Here is a 22,500-nt window from a genome sequence, read left to right as displayed (position 1 = left end):
TTCACGGGGGCGAAGTTGGATTTAACGTATGGGCCACTGAAAATACCATGAAGTCACATCCCAAACAGTGTTTCCATTACTCAGTAGATCCTTTACTCACTCAGTGCTTCTTAACTCAGCAGGAGGTGATCCTCCCCCCCTCCATTCCCACACCACACCAAAACAGCCTAACAGCAACAAATTAGAAAATGCATTTCCTGAAGGAAATACCAGTGCATGAAATGCAAAGGTTAAGAAAGGAAGAAGAAAAGAAAGAAGAGTGAAAGAAGGAAAGAAGAAAGGAAAGAAGAGTGGAAGAAGGAAAGACAAAAGGAAAGAAGAGTGAAAGAAGGAAAGAAGAAAAGAAAGAAGAGTGAAGAAAGGAAAGAAGAGTGGAAGAAGGAAAGAAGAAAAGAAAGAAGAGTGAAATAATGAAAGAAGAAAGGAAAGAAGAGTGAAGAAAGGAAAGAAGAGTGGAAGAAGGAAATAAGAAAAGAAAGAAGAGTGAAAGAAGGAAAGAATAAAGGAAAGAAGAGTGTAAGAAGGAAAGAAGAGTGAAGAAAGGAAAGAAAAGTGGAAGAAGGAAAAAAGAGTGGATGAAGGAAAAAAGAAAGGCAAGAAGAGTGGAAGAAGGAAAGAAAAATGGAAGAAGAAAATAAGAAAGGAAAGAAGAGTGGAAGAAGGAAAGAAGAGTGGAAGAAGGAAAGAAGAGTGAACAAGAGTGGCTCTGGATGAAGAGATAAAGAGAGAGTGAAAATATTGAAAAAAGGAGATAAAAATGGAGTGAAGAAGAGAGATTGAGTGTGAGAGAAAGTTGACTGAGAGAGAAAGATGGAGAGATGGAGAGAAAAAAAAAATAGAGAATGGATGGTGTCTTAATGTTCCTAGTTACAGTTAAATTGAGAGGGACAGAGAGAGAAGAGGTTCCTTTGATTTGGCACAGGTGTCAGTAAAGCACAGGTGCAAGCCAGTTTAAAGACCCTATTATGATGTCATAATGGCCCAATGTAAGTCAATGGGAGAAATTTATATTCGTTTTTCTTTAATATCTTAAAAAGTATAAAGTTTAGAAAAGTGAAAAATACATAGCATAAGTGTCGTTTACAAGACCTATGCGACAAAGTTTGAATGAAGTTTCTACGTTAAGCGGTTCGGGCTGAATTAATCGCAGAAAAAGGTAACAAGAATAAGAAGAAGAAGAAGAAGAAGCCTAGGAATAACAATACAGGGCATTTCATGCACTGTAATAAATGGCTTTCAATGTGAGTGGGAATGGGGGGGCGCTAGAGTCCACTACGCTCTGGTAGATCCTGGTGTTTACTAACTCACCTGAAGGTGATCCGCACGACACAGCACAGGCTAAAAAAGGCCCTCCACCACCTTCAGTGAATGATTGACAGGAAGTGGAAGTCATCTTGGGACTGCTTTAACCAGACCAGCTACAGGCCTCAGCGGATGTCCTTTACTTCCTCTCTGAAGAGCTTGTATCCACAACAACCTTTGACCCCGAGGTCAAGCGGTGGATGTGGTGAAGAACTGAGGTGTATGAGGTAGTAGTTCACAGAGAGGCTGAAGAGGGAATAAAAACACAGCCATGGAGAACATAAATATGTACACAAATATATATTTAGAATAGAGAGGAGGGGAGATGAGAACCACACAGAACTAGAGGAGGGGAGAGAAGAACCAGTGTTGGGAAAGTTCACTTTCTACATGAACTAGTTAAGTTCATAGTTCACAAATTTTTAAATGAACTAGTTCAGTTGAACTAAGTTCACAGCTCCAAAAAATTAACTAGTTCAGTTCTTTTTTTCAATATGTTGCGACTGCGAGCCATAATTTTAATATAGAGACAAATCTGTCTGCAATACCGCTCTTGGCCTCTACGCAACTTCTGAGCTCTCACACTAGCCAGGCATAGACAGTAGAAAAAAGCACACGCAGCGATTGATTGGTTGGGCAACCCTGGATACAGGACTGTTAACAGAGTGTTTTTCGCCTGGAAGTCTAGAAATCTGGCACCTTATTGAACGAAATTAAAAAGAATGAACGTGCCGTTCACAGACACCAAAATGAACATGTTCACAGTATCGTTCATCAGGCAGTAATACAGTACATTCAGTTCACGTTCACCAAAATGATGAAAAAGTGAGGACACACTGAGGAGAACCACGCAGAACTAGAGGAGGGGAGAGGAGAGGAAAAGAGAAGAGAACGAAGGAAGATGAAAGGATTGGAAACGCGAGTACAGAACTGGAGAGAAGAGATAAGACGAGAAATAAGAGTACAGGACTGGAGAGAAGAGAAGAGAAGAGAAGAGAAGGGAAGAGGAGAAATGAGAGAACAAGACTGGAGAGAAAAGAGAAGACACTGGAGATTGAAAAGGCAGGAGTGAAAAGGTTGAAAAGAAACAGGTCTGAATGAGAGAAAGGAAGACATGTGATGTAAGCACAGGAAGTCATGGCTAGTGAGAGGAGGAGGAGGAAGATGGAAGGTCGTGACCAGTCATTCATTCTGGTATTCAATTTTTCATTATTCATTCTTTACCTTAGAAATGGTCCGGGTCCACGGCTCACATACCTGAGCAGGCCTCAGTCAATGGAGCAGAGCAAGGTCGTGTGTGCGTGTGTGAGTGTGAGTGTGTCAGAAGGTCTGTGCAGTAGTGCAGAGCAGTGAGTAGTGTGTGTGTGTGTGTGTGTGTATGTGTGTGTCAGCAGGTCTGTGCAGTAGTGCAGAGCAGTGACTACAGTGTGTGTGTGTGTGTGTGTGTGTGTGTGTGTGTGTGTGTGTGTGTGTGTGTGTGTGTGTGTGTGTGTGTGTGTATGTGTGTGTGTGTGCGAGTCTAACAAAATCCACAGTGTAAGAAATGAAGGAGTCCTCAAGGTCCAAATAACAATCAAGCTTTAATCCAATAATGCGCAGTAGCAAAGTACACGAAACACTTCAGATTGAACAGCGTCTAAATGAACCCTGTTACATCGTAAAACACCACAATATATACAACTAATTCATGAATATGTAGTAACTCATAGAGAAAGAGGATAGTTTGTTTTGCCCTCTGTATAATAATGAAGTCTGTTGCTTTAGTGCATAATAAAGAAGTTCTAGAAAGTTCTCTTTGTGTGAATAAGATTCGGGCGACCTTCTGTTTGGAAGATCAGCGTGTCCTTCTTACAATAGACCTGCTGATTATGTTTCGATGGCCGTTTGGCCAAGATGGTTTTCAGACCAGGTCTCCTCCGGTACCCATTCTATAATTGATGGCCGTCGCTGAGGTGTTAAAGCGGCACCAGGATGTGGACCTCTTTAGTTAGCATAAGACACCATTTGTGGCAGAAGTTTGGTAAACGTACTGATATCAAACTCTTAATCCTGTTGTTCTGGAAGGATTGTATCAATTTCCCACAACAGCTAATGGTGTAGAGAAAAAATATGTGAGTATTCGGGAGAGGGTGTGTCTCTTGAAAGGGGGAGCCTTGGTGTGATATAAGGGAAATATATTTATATGAGTATTCATTTAGTCTGTAAACTCTGTGTGTGTGTGTGTGTGTGTGTGTGTGTGTGTGTGTGTATATATATACTATATATATATATATATGTGTGTGTGTGTTTGCCAAGCCATGTCCTATTTTGTAAGCCTAATTAATACATTATTAATTTTATGTCCAAATGAATACCTGAGTTTTTGATGGCTTATTTCTGTGTGCATTGGCAGATCAACCCCCATTGTGTTGGAGACTCCAGCCATAGTCTCGTATTGATGACTTAGGGTTGGTTTCCTCAATGCTCAGCAAGAACACGTAGTACTGCACCTTCTTTCTGTCCCCTGCACAACAACAGATCTGCACGTGGAACACGTGTGTGCATATGAGTGTTTGTGTTTATGTGCTTGGATGTGTGCGTGTGCGCGTGCGTGTGTATGTGCGTTTATGTGTGTGTGTGAGTTTGAGTGTGAGTGTGTGCGTGCATGCTTGTGTGTGTGTGTGTACACTGTACGGTGTCTTTTTGTGGTATGCACGTGTTGTGCATGAGTGTTTGAACATGTATAAAAAAAGCATGTTTCTTGTTGTTGATGCAGCAAACAGTAAAGTGCACGTTCAACATACTCTTCAGATTCAGTGCTGGAGGTCTGAACAAGCCTCTCCAACTCCAGCCATATAAATGGGTTAGATTACCTCCTAGGCTCCTAATGTAAATGAACTAGGCTTCAAAAGCAAATAGGTCCCAAACTCATAATGCCGTTTCTCCGACCCTTTGTCTGAGCTGGTTCTCCGTGGTCTACCCCATTCCCAGTTGATGTCTGTCGCTCACACTTCGGTTTGCTTCACGACACAGTTTCTGAGTGATGCGTGGACCCTCCCTTTGTTGCCATGGTTACCATTACCATTGGAGATTATGTTGAGCACATGTTTGGTGGTCACGGCGGCTGCTTTACTATGAATCTCATGTTCTCATGCAGGATATAATATATCATTCCTTACAAATGCGTGTGAGTACCTGAGGCAGAGAAAGAGAGAGAGAGATTGTGTGTAGATACCTGAGAGAGAGAGGGTGTGTGAGTACCTTAGAGAGAGAGAGCGAGAGAGAGAGTGAGAGAGAGAGAGAGAGGGCGTGTGAGTACCTTAGAGAGAGAGAGAGAGAGAGAGAGAGAGAGAGAGAGCGGGCGTGTGAGTACCTTAAAGAGAGAGAGAGAGTTGGAGAGAGAGAGAGAGGGCGTGTGAGTACCTTAGAGAGAGAGAGAGAGAGAGAGAGAGAGCGGGCGTGTGAGTACCTTAGAGAGAGAGAGAGAGAGAGAGAGAGAGAGAGAGAGAGAGAGGGCATGTGTGAGCAAACTGTCCTGTATCAGGTTCTGTTCCCCCCCAGGCGGTCAACCTGTCCGAGAAAAAATGCTGATGCCACCAGACTGCTTCCGTTCACCCCTATTTACGCTAAACAGTAGCCAGTGTGACCCAGTTGGGCCCCTCCTGCTGTCCTGCTTTCATTGCTGATCCACCGGACGTGATGTGAAATCCCTGTGCTGGTCATCAGGGACCCAAAACACTCAGCCACACACATTACCTCTACAAGACCAGCCATGAAGGCTTGAACGCACTCGAACAGCACGCGACCCAGGCCTAAAGGAGTGTCTGTCCATATCTATTTAGCAACGAGCCTGAAGGAGTGAGTGTCCATATCTATTTAGCACCGGGTCTGAAGGAGTGTGTGTTCATATCTATTTAGCACCGGGTCTGAAGGAGTGTGTGTCCATATCTATTTAGCAACGAGCCTGAAGGAGTGTGTGTCCATATTTATTTAGCACCGAGCCTAAAGGAGTGTGTGTCCATATCTATTTAGCACGAGTGCTGCAATGCTAGCTGCAAGACAGATCATTTCAGAGTTCAAAATAGCAATTTCTGTATCATTTAATTATTTTCGTGGCAAATAACTTTTTTTGGGAGAGTCAGCCCAGGAACTAAAACAGTGCTTAATCGAACACCAATGAATAACAGCAACACACGTTCTCTGCCTTATCTCGTCACGAGTGAATCGGCTCTATTCCTCTAACAATGGCTGCCCCCCCATGTCCGCCTTGAGTGGAATATTTCCAAAGATTCCTCAGCGCCTGGAATGTCCCCAGGTCCGATAATCAATACTCTGACTGTATCAGTCTGTCCAGTACACGTGACGCAGCTCACACAAAAACATCCGCCTGCAGAGGAAAAGCACTGGGCTCGGCTGGGCTACTGATTAATGGCTAATTTGCTGGACGAATGAGGCGTCCTGGTGTCAAGTCCAGTGCGGGCCGTTAAAGGAACACTACGTGTTGCTGTCGGTGTTCCTGCCGAGGGGAGGGGCTGAAGTCGTCTGTTTTCGAACACCGCTCACACAGTGATGTCACATGCTTATACAGATATCACCATGACAATGGTCCTTTTCCACCTGAAGTTACCAAATACACTTGTGAGAGAGAAAGAGCCATAGAGAGAGAGAGAGAGAGAGACAGAGACAGAGAGAGAGAGAGAGAAAATAGACAGAGAGAGAGAGAGAGAGAGAGAAAGAGAGCAAACTGCACTGGCTGCCTGTGCTAATATTAGTCTGCACTATCTGACTACTATTATTATAATAATATTATAATATTATCTAAGCTACTAGTACATCCTAATTAGCCTGTCTGCTTGGATTTTACATTTTAGCAAAGCATCACCTACCCAGACCCACACACACCAACACACACACACACACACACCCAAACCCAAGCCAAGCCAAATGCATGTGTGAAACTGCAGCACACACACACACACACACACACACACACCCAAACCCAAGCCAAGCCAATGCATGTGTGAAACTGCAGCACACACACACACACACACACACACACACACACACATGGACTATCAGAACATTTGAGTTTGTCTGATTGCTCCTATAAAGCCAAATAATCATTTATAATAGTTACTTATCTGCCACTGCTACACCACTGAGTGCTCAATTTCGGACATACACACACAGCCCAGAGGCTCTATCTGGACACACACACACACACACACACAGAGCCCACAGGGTCTATCTGGGCACACACACACACACACACCATGAAAAGGTAATGTGTATGCATATAGACCCTGTGTACTCTGAGTGTGTGTGTGTGTGTGTGTGTGTATGTGTCCAGATAGACCCTGTGTGCTTTGAGTGTGTGCTTCAGTCGAGGTGTTAAATTAATGAAACCTGAAGGGCTTAGTTCTGCACTGTGACCTTTGTGTGTTTACTGTGGAGCTAAAGGACCTGTACATTCAGAGTGTGGCATTCCCTGACCTCGCCTTAATGAGGTTTAAATGTCCATTTCCCTGCAGAGGCCCGAGGCTTAGGAGAGACATGTCAACTCTACTGCGTTAAGCACCCTACAGAAAGGTTACGTTATCCTGTTATAATTACACTGAGATGAATGAGATAACAAAGCTGACATAATCTCGCACTAGAAGATTCATCTCGAATCTGTGTGTGTGTGTGTGTGTGTGTGTGTGTGATGTCAGGACCTAGCAGAGATCCACTGACCCAGTTAGCGACATGACATACTGACCTCGTCCAGTGTTCAGAAAGGTCAGCTGTGGCATCAGGTATCTGCAGCCTCCGAGTCGACCTTGATCTTAATGATGCGGACCTGCAGCTGTCAAAGCCTTGTTTACTCCCGGTCTCTCGCAAGGCAAAGCCTGGTTTACTCCCGGTCTCTCGCAAGGCAAAGCCTGGTTTACTCCCAGTCTCTCCAAAGGCAAAGCCTGGTTTACTCCCAGTCTCTCCAAAGGCAAAGCCTGGTTTACTCCCAGTCTCTTGCAAGGCAAAGCCTGGTTTACTCCCGGTCTCTCGCAAGGCAAAGCCTGGTTTACTCCCAGTCTCTCCAAAGGCAAAGCCTGGTTTACTCCCAGTCTCTCGCAAGGCAAAGCCTGGTTTACTCCCAGTCTCTCGCAAGGCAAAGCCTGGTTTACTCCCAGTCTCTCGCAAGGCAAAGCCTGGTTTACTCCCAGTCTCTCGCAAGGCAAAGCCTGGTTTACTCCCAGTCTCTCCAAATGCACCCATGGTTTTCAGGAATGAGACAATACAACAAACCAACTCCCAAAGAAACATATCTGTAAAATGAAACTAACTCCTGTCCTGTCTCCAGTTGCAGCATGTCACATTTATTTATTTAGTGATCGTTCTTGACGCTAGGCAATGAAGCGCATGCCTCCTCACTGGCACACACCTCTCACTCACCAACCAATCACTGGCTCAGACCTCTCACTCATCAACCAATCACAGACCTCTCACTCATCAACCAATCAATCACGGGCACATAACTCTCACTCACCAACCAATCACAGACCTCTCACTCATCAACCAATCACTGGCCTCCTCACTCACCAACCAATCACAGACCTCTCACCCACCAACCAATCACTGACTCAGACCTCTCGCTCACCAACCAATCACAGACCTCTCTCTCACCAACCAATCACTGACACAGACTTCTCACTCACCAACCAATCACAGACCTCTCACTCATCAACCAATCACTGGCCACTCACTCACCAACCAATCACAGACCTTTCACTCATCAACCAATCACTGACACAGACCTCTCACTCACCAACCAATCACAGACCTCTCACTCATCAACCAATCACTGGCACAGATCTCACTCACCAACCAATCACTGGCCTCCTCACTCACCAACCAATCACAGACCTCTCACTCACCAACCAATCACTGGCCTCCTCACTCACCAACCAATCACAGACCTCTCACTCACCAACCAATCACTGGCCTCCTCACTCACCAACCAATCACAGACCTCTCACTCACCAACCAATCACTGGCACAGACCACTCACTCACCAACCAATCACTGGCTCAGACTTCTCACTCACCAACCAAACACAGACCTCTCACTCACCATCCAATCACAGACCTCTCAGTCATCAACCAATCACTGGCACAGACCACTCACTCATTAACCAATCACCGCAGACCTCTCACTCACCAACCAATCACTGACACAGACCTCTCACTTACCAACTGATAGGTGAAAATTCACCCTAGTTACCTCAGGACTCTAGAGCTGCATATAAGTATTTTTATTAGACAAACAACAACAATTGCAATCAAGCTCCCTCCCAGCACAAGGCTGAAAGTGAAGCAATATTAAAAACATCGTACAAGGTTTATATAGACAGAAGTTTAGTGTTCAGCAGGGATAACCACGTGGTGGATCTCTGACGTCTGTTGCTCCCTATATTGCAAGGATGGCAGGTTTTGCACAAGGTCGGAAGAAACGTATCACTTCTGGTCTAAACATGCTCTTGTACAAATGCAGACTAAGTTACACACACGCAGAAACACAGAAAAGCCATGTTCCTTCTTACATAAGTATTTAAAGTTATTATTAATACAAGGCACTTGATATGGGCACACGCAGTCACACACAAACACGGACACGCACACACGGGCGCACACACATGGACACACGTAGACAGTATGGTGATTAAGAATTGCTCCCTTGCGTGTGGAGCTGACGTGTGGAGGTCCATCTTCGCTGGTTACTCATGAAGACAAGTGTGTGTGTGTGTGTGTGTGTGTGTGTGTGTGTAAGTCCGTCTTCTCTGGTTACTCATGAAGACAAAGATAGAGATGCTGAGAGAAATGCCCAGAATGACTCATCTTCATCACCACCAGCATCATCATCTGTTCCTCTTAACACCTCTCTGATGCCAATGTTGCTAGCTCCACTTTCACTACTGATGTGTGTGTGAGGTATGTATAGAAGTGTGGGGGTGTGTGTGTGCGTGCGTGAGGTATTTATAGAAGTGTGTGTTAGTGTTTGTTTACCTGTTTGTCTGCAGGGGGAGTGTGTCATCTTGAGTCTCAGGGAACTCTGGGAAGGATGAGTCCTCCATCTGTGGAGGAGATTTCCCTCCTGTGAGCCAATCAGGATAAGCCACATCATTGGCTCCATGACCTCATCACTTATTTAGGCACAACAAAACACGCACACACAAACACACACACACACACACACACACACACACACACACACACACACACACACACACACAAACACAGCATCACTGTTGATTAAATGTACTGGTCTGTGTATCACAAGGAAATACCAAAACAGCATAAGATTTCCTGGAGCATGGCTCATATTTGTGGATGACTGAATATCTGATGAGCAACACAAACACCTCATGCGTCTGTGGATGACAGAATCACCGATGTGCAACACAAAGTCTAAAGGAGTTCTTATCCAATTCCACAAAAATGGGGTCATTTCTGTGACATTCATGAAGTTGGTTGCTATTGTGGGTAATGCTTCTTGAAAAGCCCTTTGAGTGGGCAATAAATCTCATGTCAAACTGGCTGTAAGCTATACAAAACAAACACACACACACACACACACACACACCCGCACCCGCATAAGAAATGGAGCTCCCTCACTTCCTGATCGACCAAAAAAAGTGCTGAGCAAGCACAGCAGGTAGAAAGGTGAGTCTGTGATGTCATCTGCAGAACTGGGAGAGATGATGCAGGCGGAAGATGCAGCCGGCCCAAAGAGGTGAATGACAAGCTGTAATAAAAGTGTGTGTATGTGTATGAGTGTGTGTGTGTTTGTGTGTGTCTGCCTTTGGTGGTCTACCACTTCCCCCGCCCACATTTTTCCTACTGGTCGGGGATCGACCGGCCACCCTACGGTTTCCGGCCTGAAACCCTAACCAGTAGGCCACTGCTGCCCCAGATATCTCTGCCCATAAATCACATCTGAGGTTGGCGTGGTCAGCATCTTGCTTTACGCCTGCATGCTTCTGTATTATAAACACACACACACACACACACTCACTCGGGCAGTGCCACGTGCTGGCTGGCAGGTTTGCAGCTCCTCCTGTGAAACGTGTGCAGGTGTTAGTACTGCGATGCCTGACTGAACTCGTTCAACACGTCCAGCACAAGTCACCCGCATGCTCCACTAACTTCCTGTTTAAGTGACCCGCATGGCCCTTTAACTCCAATGACCCCGAAGACGTCCTGTTTAATGAAGTACGGTCTGGGCCACAGCCCTGAGGCCTAAGGACAAACTACAGTACACTAACAACCATCTGCTTACAATCGCCAGAGAGGCAGACTGAAAGAAGGCAAATAGACTGAACATGGAATAAAATACTGTTTATTGTTTATTGGTTTATTTGATAGGGACCATGCATATTCATGAACATTGTATATAAAACACCATGTAAATATGCCAGAGTTAGTAAAAATAACTACACACACACACACACACACATACCGCACATCACCTGACACACCCTCCTCTGCTGCTGGGGTGACAAATAACAAATAGACATATGTTTAAAAGCTGGCAGCTAGGCAGACACCAGAGAGACAGCAGCAGAGACAAACAGATTAACTGACGAGGACAGACCAAAACAAACTGACATGAGGACAGACCAAGACAATTAGAGAGAGCAGATAGGCGGACAGCGCTGTAGCCCAGATCTGTTGGCTGGGTTCATGGGAGGACATAGAAAGAGACAGAGTGAGACAGAGTGAGACACTAGACAGAGTAAACACACGAGCACAAATAGAGCAGGCAGAGCGGGATCATGGACAGTGGAGTCATAATGTTCTCAGAAGATCTTTCGCTCCAGGTGACTAATCAGAGCTGATGCTATCGGCAGGTAAATGGCTGCACTGCGTGTTCTCCAGAAGAATCAGAGGGCCAGGAACAGCCGTCAGCCACTACAGATGGTGACGAGGCTTCAAGCTATTTGTTAAAAGATGAAAGGGCAAGGAGAAAGAACGCCGTGTTCTCTAGTTCTCTATTTTAACTGCCCTGCGTCTGTGTCCAGGACTGCAGAAGGCTTCACCAAGCCGTGTGTGTGTGTGTGTGTGTGTGTGTGTGTGTGTGTGTGTGTGTCTTGACAGGTGTTGTCACTGTGGCCTCAGAGAGTGGAGCTGGCCTCGAACCTCAAACCACTAAACTCTAGACATAAACAAAGAGCCTTTCAACACGCACGCACGCACGCACGCACGCACGCACACACACACACACACACACACACACACACACACACACACACACACACACACACACACACACACACACACACACACACACACACACACACACACACACACACACACACACACACAAAGAGGCATGTATGCCAGCTCATATCCTTCTCATTCTGACTGGCACACACACACACACACACACAGCATGTTTTTGTTGTTAAAAAATCCACAGCTCACTGCCAATCACCTGAGAGAAATTCTTAAGAATTTTTTCAGTAGACTGACGTAGACGGCTAATTCTTGTAATGTAATAATAACAGTAAGCCGCACGTGGTCTGTACTAAACAACTTGAACAGCGCGGCTCAGGAGGTGGCCTGAGTCAAAGGAACACTAACCAGATCAAAGCCCACCGAGGCCTGTTGCCCTGCCGCCCAGCCTTTAAAGGAAGCATGTGAGCAGGCCAAGTGATGTATGTGTTTTTGCAAGGTGAGTTTTAAACGTATCCCATACATACACTTCACCCCAGCAGCAGAGGAGGGTGTGTCAGGTGATGTGCGGTATGTGTGTGTGTGTGTGTGTGTGTGTGTGTGTGTGTGTGTGACCAGGGACGTAAACATGCAAAGTCCAAAACCCCAAAGGCAGGACTGCTGGCTTGGGTAACAGCTGACTTGAAGAAGGATCCTGGCGTTGTTCTATAGCAAATCCACAACATCCAATGATCTGTCAATACTGAAAAGAGCTACCTGCAAAGTAGTTATTTACATGGCCCTAGGTTCACTTTATACAAAAGTGTATACATCAAGCTGTAAATGGGTTACATTAGGTATGTTGACAAATTTAAATAAGCTTATTATAAATAAGCCAGATAATTCATCTTTTAAACAAAACAAAAATGCAATAGGATAATCGTCTAAAATAGAGAAAACGTTAGTTGCTGCGAGGACATTAAATAGCTTGTGCTATTTTAATAACCTCCCTATAGTCTTCACATTATTTCCCATGACGGTAGAATACCACACTACGTGAGGTTACTCATCCTACTTAAAAGAAGGCCAGCAGAACATTTCCAGACACAGGAGGCTACGGCCGATTTGCTGACGTATAATCTGTGCGCCTCTCCCAACTGCCAGTGTCACAGCTGATCAGGATGGAGACGATACCGCTTCAGCAGGAGACGGAGGATTATTCTTTTTTGCCACTTATTCACGACATTATCAAATGGTGCGAAACATTTAATGTTCTACGGTAACACTTTGACAATCGGTTACGTTGTTTCAATCTAGCTGTCGTTGTGCTTATCCCAGAGATTCACCTTGCTCAGCTCATTTTGTCAGTCGTGACATGGCTTGTCATATGGCATGTTGTGTGTGTGACTCAAATCTAGAATGTAGGCTAACTTCGAGCTTTCTAACATGCTTTGATCAGGGTGCGTTTAATGATATACATGCATTTACCATTGGTGGCCAGCAACATGATAGAAAGGGAGTAGGCTACTGATGATGTATCATAAGCCATTATTGAGTTTTACTTGTTTCTGAAATAACGGGTACACTTCTATCTTACCTTGGTTCAGCATGGATAAAGATAGCCCAGACGTCCAGCAGGAACTCAACAAGCTAAAGACGAAGATCCAGGAGACAAGGGAGCAGATTCTGGCCATGCCGGGCATCGAGACCAACCTGGAGCAGCAGCAGCAACAGCTACAGACACTTACAGAACAAGTGCACACGAAAAATCAGCTGTTGCACAAGTACAAAGGCCTGTGCATGTTTGACATCCCGAAGGCCTAAAGGAGGACAGACAGTCAACCAAAAATGTTGTCAGGGCATGGACTGAACAATTACAGCTGTTTTGTTGAAACGGTTGCTATAAGGCTAATTTAGTTGTTGGAGAAGCTGGCCAAGTTGTTGCTGTCAGGGTTTGGTTAACACCTGAACTGTGATTGGTAGAGATGACCTATGGGCATGGCACCTGTTGGCTATTTGTTATCCTCAAAATTCCTCAATCCGTACTTAATACAGGTGTACTTAATGATCCTAGGGCAGACGCCGTTACTGACTGGCCAGAGTCATTGACGGATTATGAAACCATGGGCACCTGGGACTGGACATGTAAACCCCCCCTTGCACGCAGGCTGCCCGCATTACCTACATTTAATGACATTTTTTTTTCAGCAGCACAATAACTAAATTCACCTGTACCTCAACAGGATGTACAGCGTACATACACATTCTTTTACGAAGTGAAATGTACACTCAATTAAAGCCAACAGCAAATAAACAAAATACACCTCTTTCAACCACAAATAAGAGATACACAACTGTGACTTCACGCAGAGGCTCTGGTTCCACCTAAGCTCATGGGGCCTGGGCCCGGTAGGCCCGTTGGGTAATCCATCCCTGGTCAGAGTGTGTAGTTGTAGACCAGACAGCTGTAGACCTTCCCCCTCTTCCTCAGGCTAGTGTAGGGCGTTCTAGAGAAGGCTGCATCTAGAGAAGGCTGCATCTGGAGAAGGCTGCATCTAGAGAAGGCTGCATCTAGAGAAGGCTGCATCTAGAGAAGGCTGCATCTACAGAAGGCTGCATTGTTACTTAAGTTGCATCTTTACCCGTGGTGTTCCGGGGCGATGATTCTGCCCTCTTATTTTACGTAAAGACAGGGATTTTACAAACACTTCACACACAGTAAGAACAATAGACGCAAGTATCAGTCATTTGTTTTTTTTATTGTATTCTTGCGTTCTAGAGAAGGCTGCATCTAGAGAAGGCTGCATCTAGAGAAGGCTGCATTTTTACTTAAGTTGCATCTTTACCTGTGGTGTTCCCGGGGCGATGATTCTGCCCTCTTATTTTACGTAAAGATTATTTATGAGCTCACAGCACAAATAAACAAATATGCTGCACTCGCTTGGAGGACTATTCCCTTTCATTTACTCCTTCTTCACACAGTGTGCTTTACAAACACACCTGAGCTCATCAGTTAACCTTTCATGCAAAAGTGACTAATGCTGCCAAATCAATATGTTCTCTCCCGGCAAGATTACTTTGTCACTCCAAATAGAATGGAGTGAAAAACGGAAACTTTGTTTGAAAGTTTGAAAGTCACACATATTATGCGTTGCCATATCCTCTATTTTTGCATGGATTAATGTTACATCACAAAAAGAAGAATACGTATGACGTCTCTACAGTTTGCATTGTAATCGCAGACAAATTAATCTGAAATGCTGCAATATGCTGTGTGGTAATACAGTAGGCTACAACAATATGCTGTGTTATAATACAGTAGGCTACATCAATATGCTGTGCTATCATACAGTAGGCTACATCAATATGCTGTAGTATAATATAGTAGGCTACAACTAAACGTGTGCAGAAGCTTTTCATCTCCAAAGCCAAGCTGCCATCATGTTTTATCTGTTGGTCTGCAGATATTGCAGATACCACTATTCAGTGTGGTATATTTACTGTAGTCGCATTCTTGGGTCACTTGTAGAGTACCCCCCCCCCCCTACTTACACATATTTCTGAAGTGTCTGAAGTCTTCTGAAAACTAGTTGGCTAAACTATTCTTCTCTTCCACTTGGTCCGTGTAGAGGTGGGAGTCCTATAGGCCTACTTTATTCTCTATATAGGCTGCTGCCTCTTGACAGGCATTTTACAAACACTTCACACACAGTAAGAACAATAGACGCAAGTATCAGTCATTTGTTTTTTTTATTGTATTCTTGTTTCTCTGCAAAAGTCAACATTGACATAAGAATAAATACACATTCACATGGATCTTTTTTTGTTCAGATAGCAAACATTCAAGCGTCAGTCATCTGTTGCAAAATATAACAAAAATGTAAACAACTGTTTTCCATTTTTAACAATGTAGCTTACTCCGACCCACGGAGTCTCCTCTCACAGCCGAACGAAGGCAGGTGTTAAGGCAAGAACATTGTAGGCGTTTCTCTTAGTCTCACGAGGTTTAACACCACATCACATAGTTCTCTGGCTCAATGGAACAAAATAAACATTCTGTTTTCAAGCCCTCGCGGACAGAGCAGAGGCTTGCAGGTCGCCCATTGTGGCGGAATCCTGTGCCCGTGCCGTTGCCTCAGAGTTCAGAGAGGCCTTGGGCACATCGTGGAAAACCCTCTGGAACTCCGTCAAGGCTGCAGAACTGTACTAGTCTTTGACAGTGTGCTGCCATATTAAGTAATTTCACCATCGCATCAAACACTATTTTGGGGCTTAGCTGATGGAGCACCGCTCCTTATCTTTGGCGTGTCCACCGCCGACCGCCTTCTCTTTAATGTACATCAAGTCACTGTGCACGCTCGGTCTCCGTGCAAACGGAGCCACGATGCCGTACGCGCCACCATCCTTCAGCTTCTTATTTTTGAAAGACTTTCTATGCAACATGTCGGAGTACTGCACGGACACTTTTCGGTGCAAGTCCGGGCTCATCTCATGCGGGAGCTTGGCCAGCTTGAAGAGCTGCTGAAACATCTGGTCAACGTTAGTGTTTTTCTTTGCGGAGATCTCGAAGTAGGCACACTGGTCGTCTCCCGCCACAAGCTGTTCAATTTCCTCACTCTGCACCTCGCGGTACATCTCTCGATCGCCCTTGTTCCCACAGATGACCAGCGCCACGTCTGCGTTCTCTTTGGTCTTATTCTTCAGTAAGGACTTGGTTTCGAAGATCTGCCGTTTAAGCCGCTGTACCTCCTGGAAGGACTCCCGGTTGTCCAAGCTGAACACCAAAATAAAGACATCACCTGAGGAGAGAAGAGGAGAGGCGCAATTTAGTCACCAGCGTTAACTTTAAACCCGCTCACTTTCTTCTTTAACTCATGCAAAATGTACAGTTACGGCAAAACGTGGGTAATCTGATTATTGCGAAAAAGAAAAACATTTAAAAATGTAGGCTACTATTGATGTTTTGCACTATTGATAAAAAAAATGTGCTCACCTGTAAGTATTGATAATCTCCGCATAGCTGGAAACGGGTGATTTCCTGATGTATCCAAAATGTCCAGTTGATAAACATCTCCCTTGATGCTATACAATTTCCTGTGAAAGTCCTCGATCGTTGGCGTGTACTGTTCATCGAATTTGCCGTATAGAAATCGGGACACGATCGCTGACTTGCCAACTTTGGTGGAACCCAGAATCACCATCCGATAGCAGTTTTTGGCTGGTATATCAAACTCATTTTCCGTAGGTGCCATTTTCTTTATCATGTTTTAACCTACGCACTGCGGTGCAAGAACTATTCGGAAATGTGCTGAGTCGGATAGGGGTGTAAACCTGAAGTGTCCTGCTCGGGCTGCTGTGTTTGTAAGGGTATTCGCATCTCAAGTCTGGCTTTCAGTGCGAGAGTCCAGTATTTAAGGACCATCGCGGCCCCTCCTCCCGGCACGTCACCGGTTGAAAAAAATACGGGAGAAACGGGAAAATGTAACAGGTGCCCGCTTCTGCGTCAGTCCATGGGAGTCTGGGTACAAGTCAGAACAGAGCAGAGCGCTCTGAGATGGAGCGAGGACTTTTACGCACGCGGTGGAACGAGTCGTTTTTTTCCCTTTTATGTGACTATTATACAGATAGCATACTGATCTGCAACACACCCAAGGATGCAGAAAATAATTTGACATTTAAATTCTCTGCTCTTTGTTAATCTGTATCTCTGGGCATTCCACGTATTATGATGAACATCAACGCACACAGGAGACAGACAAGATACAAATATCACTCTGCAGGGATGCATGTTACCAAATACTACTTTATGTTTTAATAAATAAATGAAAAACATGCACCTCAACAGCAGCACGTATTGCAAATTTGATCATGTTTATTTGAAAATCAGTTATGAAGTTTCAGGTTTTGGTGATTGATTACATAGCATGGAAAGATACAATAATGTATGAAGTGCAATTCTCCCTTATGACACAACTTCTGCTTTTGGGTGACCTAAATGTCAATTGTTGCTTACATGTCTCAAAAAAAGGGTCATTTAGGAATGGTGAAACTGTGTCTACTGATATAAATGTAAAAATAAAAATGTCTTGCAGGTTCATCTGAGCTAGTATGGTATAGTAAGGCTCCACCTGACAGCCTCTCGATGCGTTTGCAGAGTTGGCAAGAGCGCTGGAGAAGCGCACAGTTGTAGGCTATATTATTGTTTCGCTAGAGGGCGTGTGTGCACAGTCCACAGCCTTGTGAGTAGCCTACCTGCAAACAGCACTTTTAAATGATTCATTAATGACGAATCGTTAGGTAATGGAAAGGGCGAATAATCTTTTTTCTCCGTTTGTGGGAGAAAATTCACGGACATGATGTGCGCATTGACATGACCGCTGTGCGTTGACACAGTGGCCCACTTTTCCTGCCCTGCAGTGCATCTTCAGCGTTGATGAAAGGTCTACACATCGTCTCTCGACTGAAACGCTCTACTCCAAAGAGGAGAGGCCCGAATTGTTTGAAATGACATTTTTAATCTTCTGTTAAGTTGATCCCAGAACGCGAGATAAGGGCAAGCAGAAAATTGTTAGGGAAAAGAAAAACAACCGTTGATAGTTCTGCATACATTTCGTCAAGGGTTTTGTATAACCTAGGCTGATATGTAATATTCCAGTAGGTCAAGCCTATCTTACATAGCAAGCGTATCTTCAATATTCATGACGCACAAAGCCCAAGCAAAAAATGGACATAAGCAAATGTAATCATTTAACAGTGGCATTTTAGACCAAAAGTGGGGCAACTTAACACAACTGATGAAGTTGTTTTCTTAAAGGAGAGAATTCTCCACAACATTCATCTTTTAAGGTGCATTATGTAGAAAGTAGGGGGAAATTATAGTATAAATGAAATATAGTGTTCATAATTATGTTTTCATTAGTGTGACTAATCGTTGTGTTTTGGACCCTGAGGGGTTTGAGCCAAGTAGTTACTTTTAAAAGTCAAGCCTCTCACGCATTAAGGGGTTGGTTCAGCGGTCACCATGGAGATATAGTATGCAGTGTGTAAGTAGTTGCTGGGCAGTTCCTGTTCATGACATGAGGGAATGGAGGAGAACATGAGAGAATCAAAAGCAAGCAGATCAATTCATATATGCATTCTGGTTAACATTTTAGCATACATGCGGCGCACATACCCTACACGCAAGGATACATATTGACATATTGGCAGAGATACAGCATTCAAGGTATAGGTTGCAGAACAGCTTGGTGGGTATACAGTATGCTCATACGGTTACTATTATAAGGAAAAGCAGAGCTATGAAGCAGCATCTGTTTATATTCCATGTAAATAGGCACACCATTAGTATTTTATATGTACCATAAGCAGAGTAGAATTTGTGCATAACAGTTTGGTGGGAATCGACAGCTGTACGCAGAGGGTTTCTGCAGGTGAATCAGTCAGATCAGATGTGTGCGAGTAAAAGTGTTTCACAGAGAGAGAGAGAGAGGGAGAGGGATAGAGAGAGAGAGAGAGGGAGTGAGAGAGAGAGAGCGGGAGAGGGAGAGGGAGAGAGAGAGAGAGAGAGAGAGAGAGTGATCCTCCCCTGTTGTACTGCAGAGGCACTCATTACCGGGCAGGGACAAAGACACGCACGGAACCCGGGCATGACAAGCCGAGGGATGGAGAGCGAGTGGAGGTGATTACTCTCTGCGTCCCCTGCCGTGCGTCCATCACAGCGGTTGCCCCCTGCCGTCCGTTCGCATCGCCCCCCCGTCTCAACACCCCATGCAGCGCCACGCCACACCACACCACAACACACCGCCCCACCTCTCACCACCCCACACCATGACTCCAGTGGCCGAGATGAACCGTTGCCATGGAGAAGGAGGGGAGGAAAAAGAAGAAAAAGGCGCACAGTGAGACGTCTGTCTCTGGCTCTGTGTGCGGCTGCAGAGCTCTGATGAAGGGGCAGCAACACACACACACACACACACACACACACACACACACACACACACACACAAACACACACACAAACACACACACACACACACACACACACACAAACACACACACACACACACACACACACACACACACACACACACACACACAGGGAGCAGAGGAGAGGGGCCAACAGTCGCCGTGGGAGCAGAGGAGAGGAGACAACAGTCGCCGTGGGAGCAGAGGAGAGGAGACAACAGTCGCCGTGGGAGCAGAGGAGAGGAGACAACAGTCGCCGTGGGAGCAGAGGGGAGGAGACAACAGTCGCCGTGGGAGCAGAGGAGAGGAGACAACAGTCGCCGTGGGAGCAGAGGAGAGGAGACAACAGTCGCCGTGGGAGCAGAGGGGAGGAGACAACAGTCGCCGTGGGAGCAGAGGATAGGAGACAACAGTCGCCGTGGGAGCAGAGGGGAGGAGACAACAGTCGCCGTGGGAGCAGAGGAGAGGAGACAACAGTCGCCGTGGGAGCAGAGGGGAGGGGAGACGGCAGACGGCACAGAGGGCAGCCTGCTGGACAGGAGACAAACCTACAAACTGTCATGAACTTTTACTAATGGCCTTTGACCTAAAGTCTCTCACTCAAACACATATCAGGGATAGGAGAGTTCACAACTCCTTAATGGTCAACAGACCAATCAACAGGCATGTGTGTGTGTGTGTGTGTGAGTGTTTCAAACTTTGGGCTGTTGCTCCTGCCTCGCCTCTACTTCTCCCTTTGGATATGACTTAACAACAACAATAGAGGAATACATTTACAACAATAACCAATAAGACAAACAACTATTCTTATCATTTTCTTTTGCTTGTTCATTGCTTCAGTGCTTTCTCTCCGAGTGGAGGACAGATGAGAGAGAGGTGCGTCACAATGGACCACTAATGCACTCACTTTCTAGCCGCACTGAATACGCTAACCCTTAATCACTATTTTCAAAAACAGTTTGCATGATTTTTTTTGTGTGATAATCAAGGCCTCCTTTCAGGTTAATTGCTAAATCAAGTGACTCATCTGTCTCTCTCCGCTGCAGATGCACACACACACACACGCACACACTCAATCTGTAGTCTTACATCTAAAACAACATGATTTTATACAGCACGATAAGCTGCACTTTTTCCATTTGCTTAATTTTATTGGGGTCAAGTGCAGCAAAGGGCAGCCATGGGGTTTCCATAGCAACATGATTACCAAGGCCACCACTACCGGCCCCAGGACTGCTGGACCACTGATACCAAGCAGAGCACACTGATCACACACATACACACGATACCAGGCCGACCACACTGATCCGCCACCTTCAGAACCACTTCCTCATCTCATGGCAATCAACACACAAACACACACACACACACACACACACGATACCAAGCAGAGCACACTGATCACACACATACACACATGATACCAAGCAGAGCACACTGATCCGCACCTTCAGAACCACTTCCTCATCTCATGGCAATCAACACACAAACACACACACACACATGATACCAAGCAGAGCACACTGATCCGCACCTTCAGAACCACTAATACTAAGCAGAGCCGAGCACACTGATCCACACCTTCAGAACCACTTCCTCATCTCATGGCAATCAACACACAAACACACACACACACACACACACGATACCAAGCAGAGCACATTGATCAGCACATTCAGAACCGCTTCCTCATCTCATGGCCTCGTCTCCCTGATTCAGACCGATCTTAGCTCAACAACCCCTCCTCCTCCCCCACCCCCCACCCCCCCCCCCCCCGGCAACAAGCTCCATGCACACACACGCACGCAGTGTCAAGGCGACAGATGCTGTACACTGGTACCCTGGAAGTTATTGTTAGGATAGGAGAAGGAAGGGATGGTTTTATGGCAGCCTTTCAGAACTCTCTGAACCCACAACCACTTCCATGAACACACAGTGTGTTTCACCACAGCGGTGAAGGACATCCGCATACAGCAATGCACCGCTTTCTGCGCTAGGAATGTACAGGTAACTAGTTTTGGTGTCATCTACACCTAGTTCATTTTGGTATATGGTCAAGTTAAATGCCGATCAGCCCACCTGGCGAACACCTAGTGAAAACACGAGTTAATATTTCACAGCGCAACACCACCTACTACACACCAGTTGGTGTGCTAGCAAGCCTCTGTCAGTGCAAACTGTGATATTGTTGGCGTTTGCAAAGTGACTGCATGACTTCTAAGTTGTTAGCCCACCATTTTAAGACCAAAACGTCTTACTACTGCATTAAGATAAAGGCTATATCCCATGATCCTCACCACACTCCAAGATGGTGTTCCTAGGTGCACATTGTCGTGAGATTCAAGAACAATACAATCATGAGTTGATGTACGTGTGTGTGTGTGTGTGTGTGCACATCGTCAAGACATTCAAGACCAATACAATCATGAGTTGATGTATGTGTGTGTGTGTGTGTGTGTGCAGTACACATCGTCATGACATTCAAGAACAATACAATCATGAGTTGATGTATATGTGTGTGTGTGTGTGTACATCGTCATGACATTCAAGAACAGTACAATCAGTTTCTGTTCTCTGCCTTACAACTCCACCACAACACAAAACGGTGTGTGTGTGTGTGCGAGCAGGGATGCAAGTGTTCGTGTGTGTGTGTGTGCACAGGGATGCCAGTGTGTGCGTGTGTTTGCACAGGGAAGCCAGTGTGTGTGTGCGAGCACAGATGCAAGTGTGTGTGTGTGTGTGTGCGCAGGGATGCTAGTGTGATTAAAACGATGAGAGCAGGGGAAATACTTAATATTATTATAACAGCTAATTTGTAGGTCATGGTGAAAGACACTAAGTATTTAATGGACATGACTGCCATGGAGGCTCGCTATGAGTGTGTGTGTGTGTGTGTGTGTGTGTGTGCTCACTATGAGTGAGTGTGTGTGTGTGTGAGTGTGTTTGTGTGTGTGTGTGTGCTCTCATGAGTGAGTGTATGTGTGTGCTTGCTATGAGTGAGCCGCAGAGGAACATTAAGAGCGGAGGAAATGAAGGGAGGGCGAGAGGGAAATCAACAGAGGGATGG

At 45.4% G+C, this 22,500-nt stretch overlaps 2 protein-coding genes across 2 annotated transcripts; one reads left to right on the top strand and one right to left on the bottom strand.

Moving 5' to 3' along the window:
- Positions 1 to 12,644: 12,644 nt before the first annotated feature.
- On the top strand, positions 12,645 to 14,049 carry med9 (mediator complex subunit 9). Its single transcript, XM_080841214.1, has 2 exons — positions 12,645 to 12,723; positions 13,076 to 14,049. Exons 1-2 carry the CDS (start codon positions 12,650 to 12,652, stop codon positions 13,290 to 13,292), a joined length of 291 nt encoding a protein of 96 aa, XP_080697340.1. The 5' UTR covers positions 12,645 to 12,649; the 3' UTR covers positions 13,293 to 14,049.
- A 1,691-nt stretch (positions 14,050 to 15,740) lies between these two features.
- rasd1 (RAS, dexamethasone-induced 1) lies at positions 15,741 to 16,732 on the bottom strand (the record flags this gene model as incomplete). The annotated part of the gene is made up of 2 exons (XM_080841255.1): positions 15,741 to 16,267; positions 16,462 to 16,732. The coding sequence occupies 2 exons, from the start codon at positions 16,730 to 16,732 to the stop codon at positions 15,741 to 15,743; spliced, it is 798 nt and encodes a 265-aa protein (XP_080697381.1).
- Positions 16,733 to 22,500: the final 5,768 nt, after the last annotated feature.

The sequence above is a fragment of the Sprattus sprattus genome (genome assembly GCF_963457725.1).
Source record: "Sprattus sprattus genome assembly, chromosome: 6".
NCBI classification, from domain to species: domain Eukaryota; kingdom Metazoa; phylum Chordata; class Actinopteri; order Clupeiformes; family Clupeidae; genus Sprattus; species Sprattus sprattus.
This window is presented reverse-complemented; position numbering and strand designations above follow the sequence as displayed.

Bases quoted from the DNA above. Each gene is read 5' to 3' on its own strand.
- med9 (XM_080841214.1), top strand. From the start codon at position 12,650: ATGGAGACGATACCGCTTCAGCAGGAGACGGAGGATTATTCTTTTTTG. The intron at 12,724-13,075 runs GTGCGAAACATT...ACCTTGGTTCAG, and splicing joins ATTCACGACATTATCAAATG to CATGGATAAAGATAGCCCAG.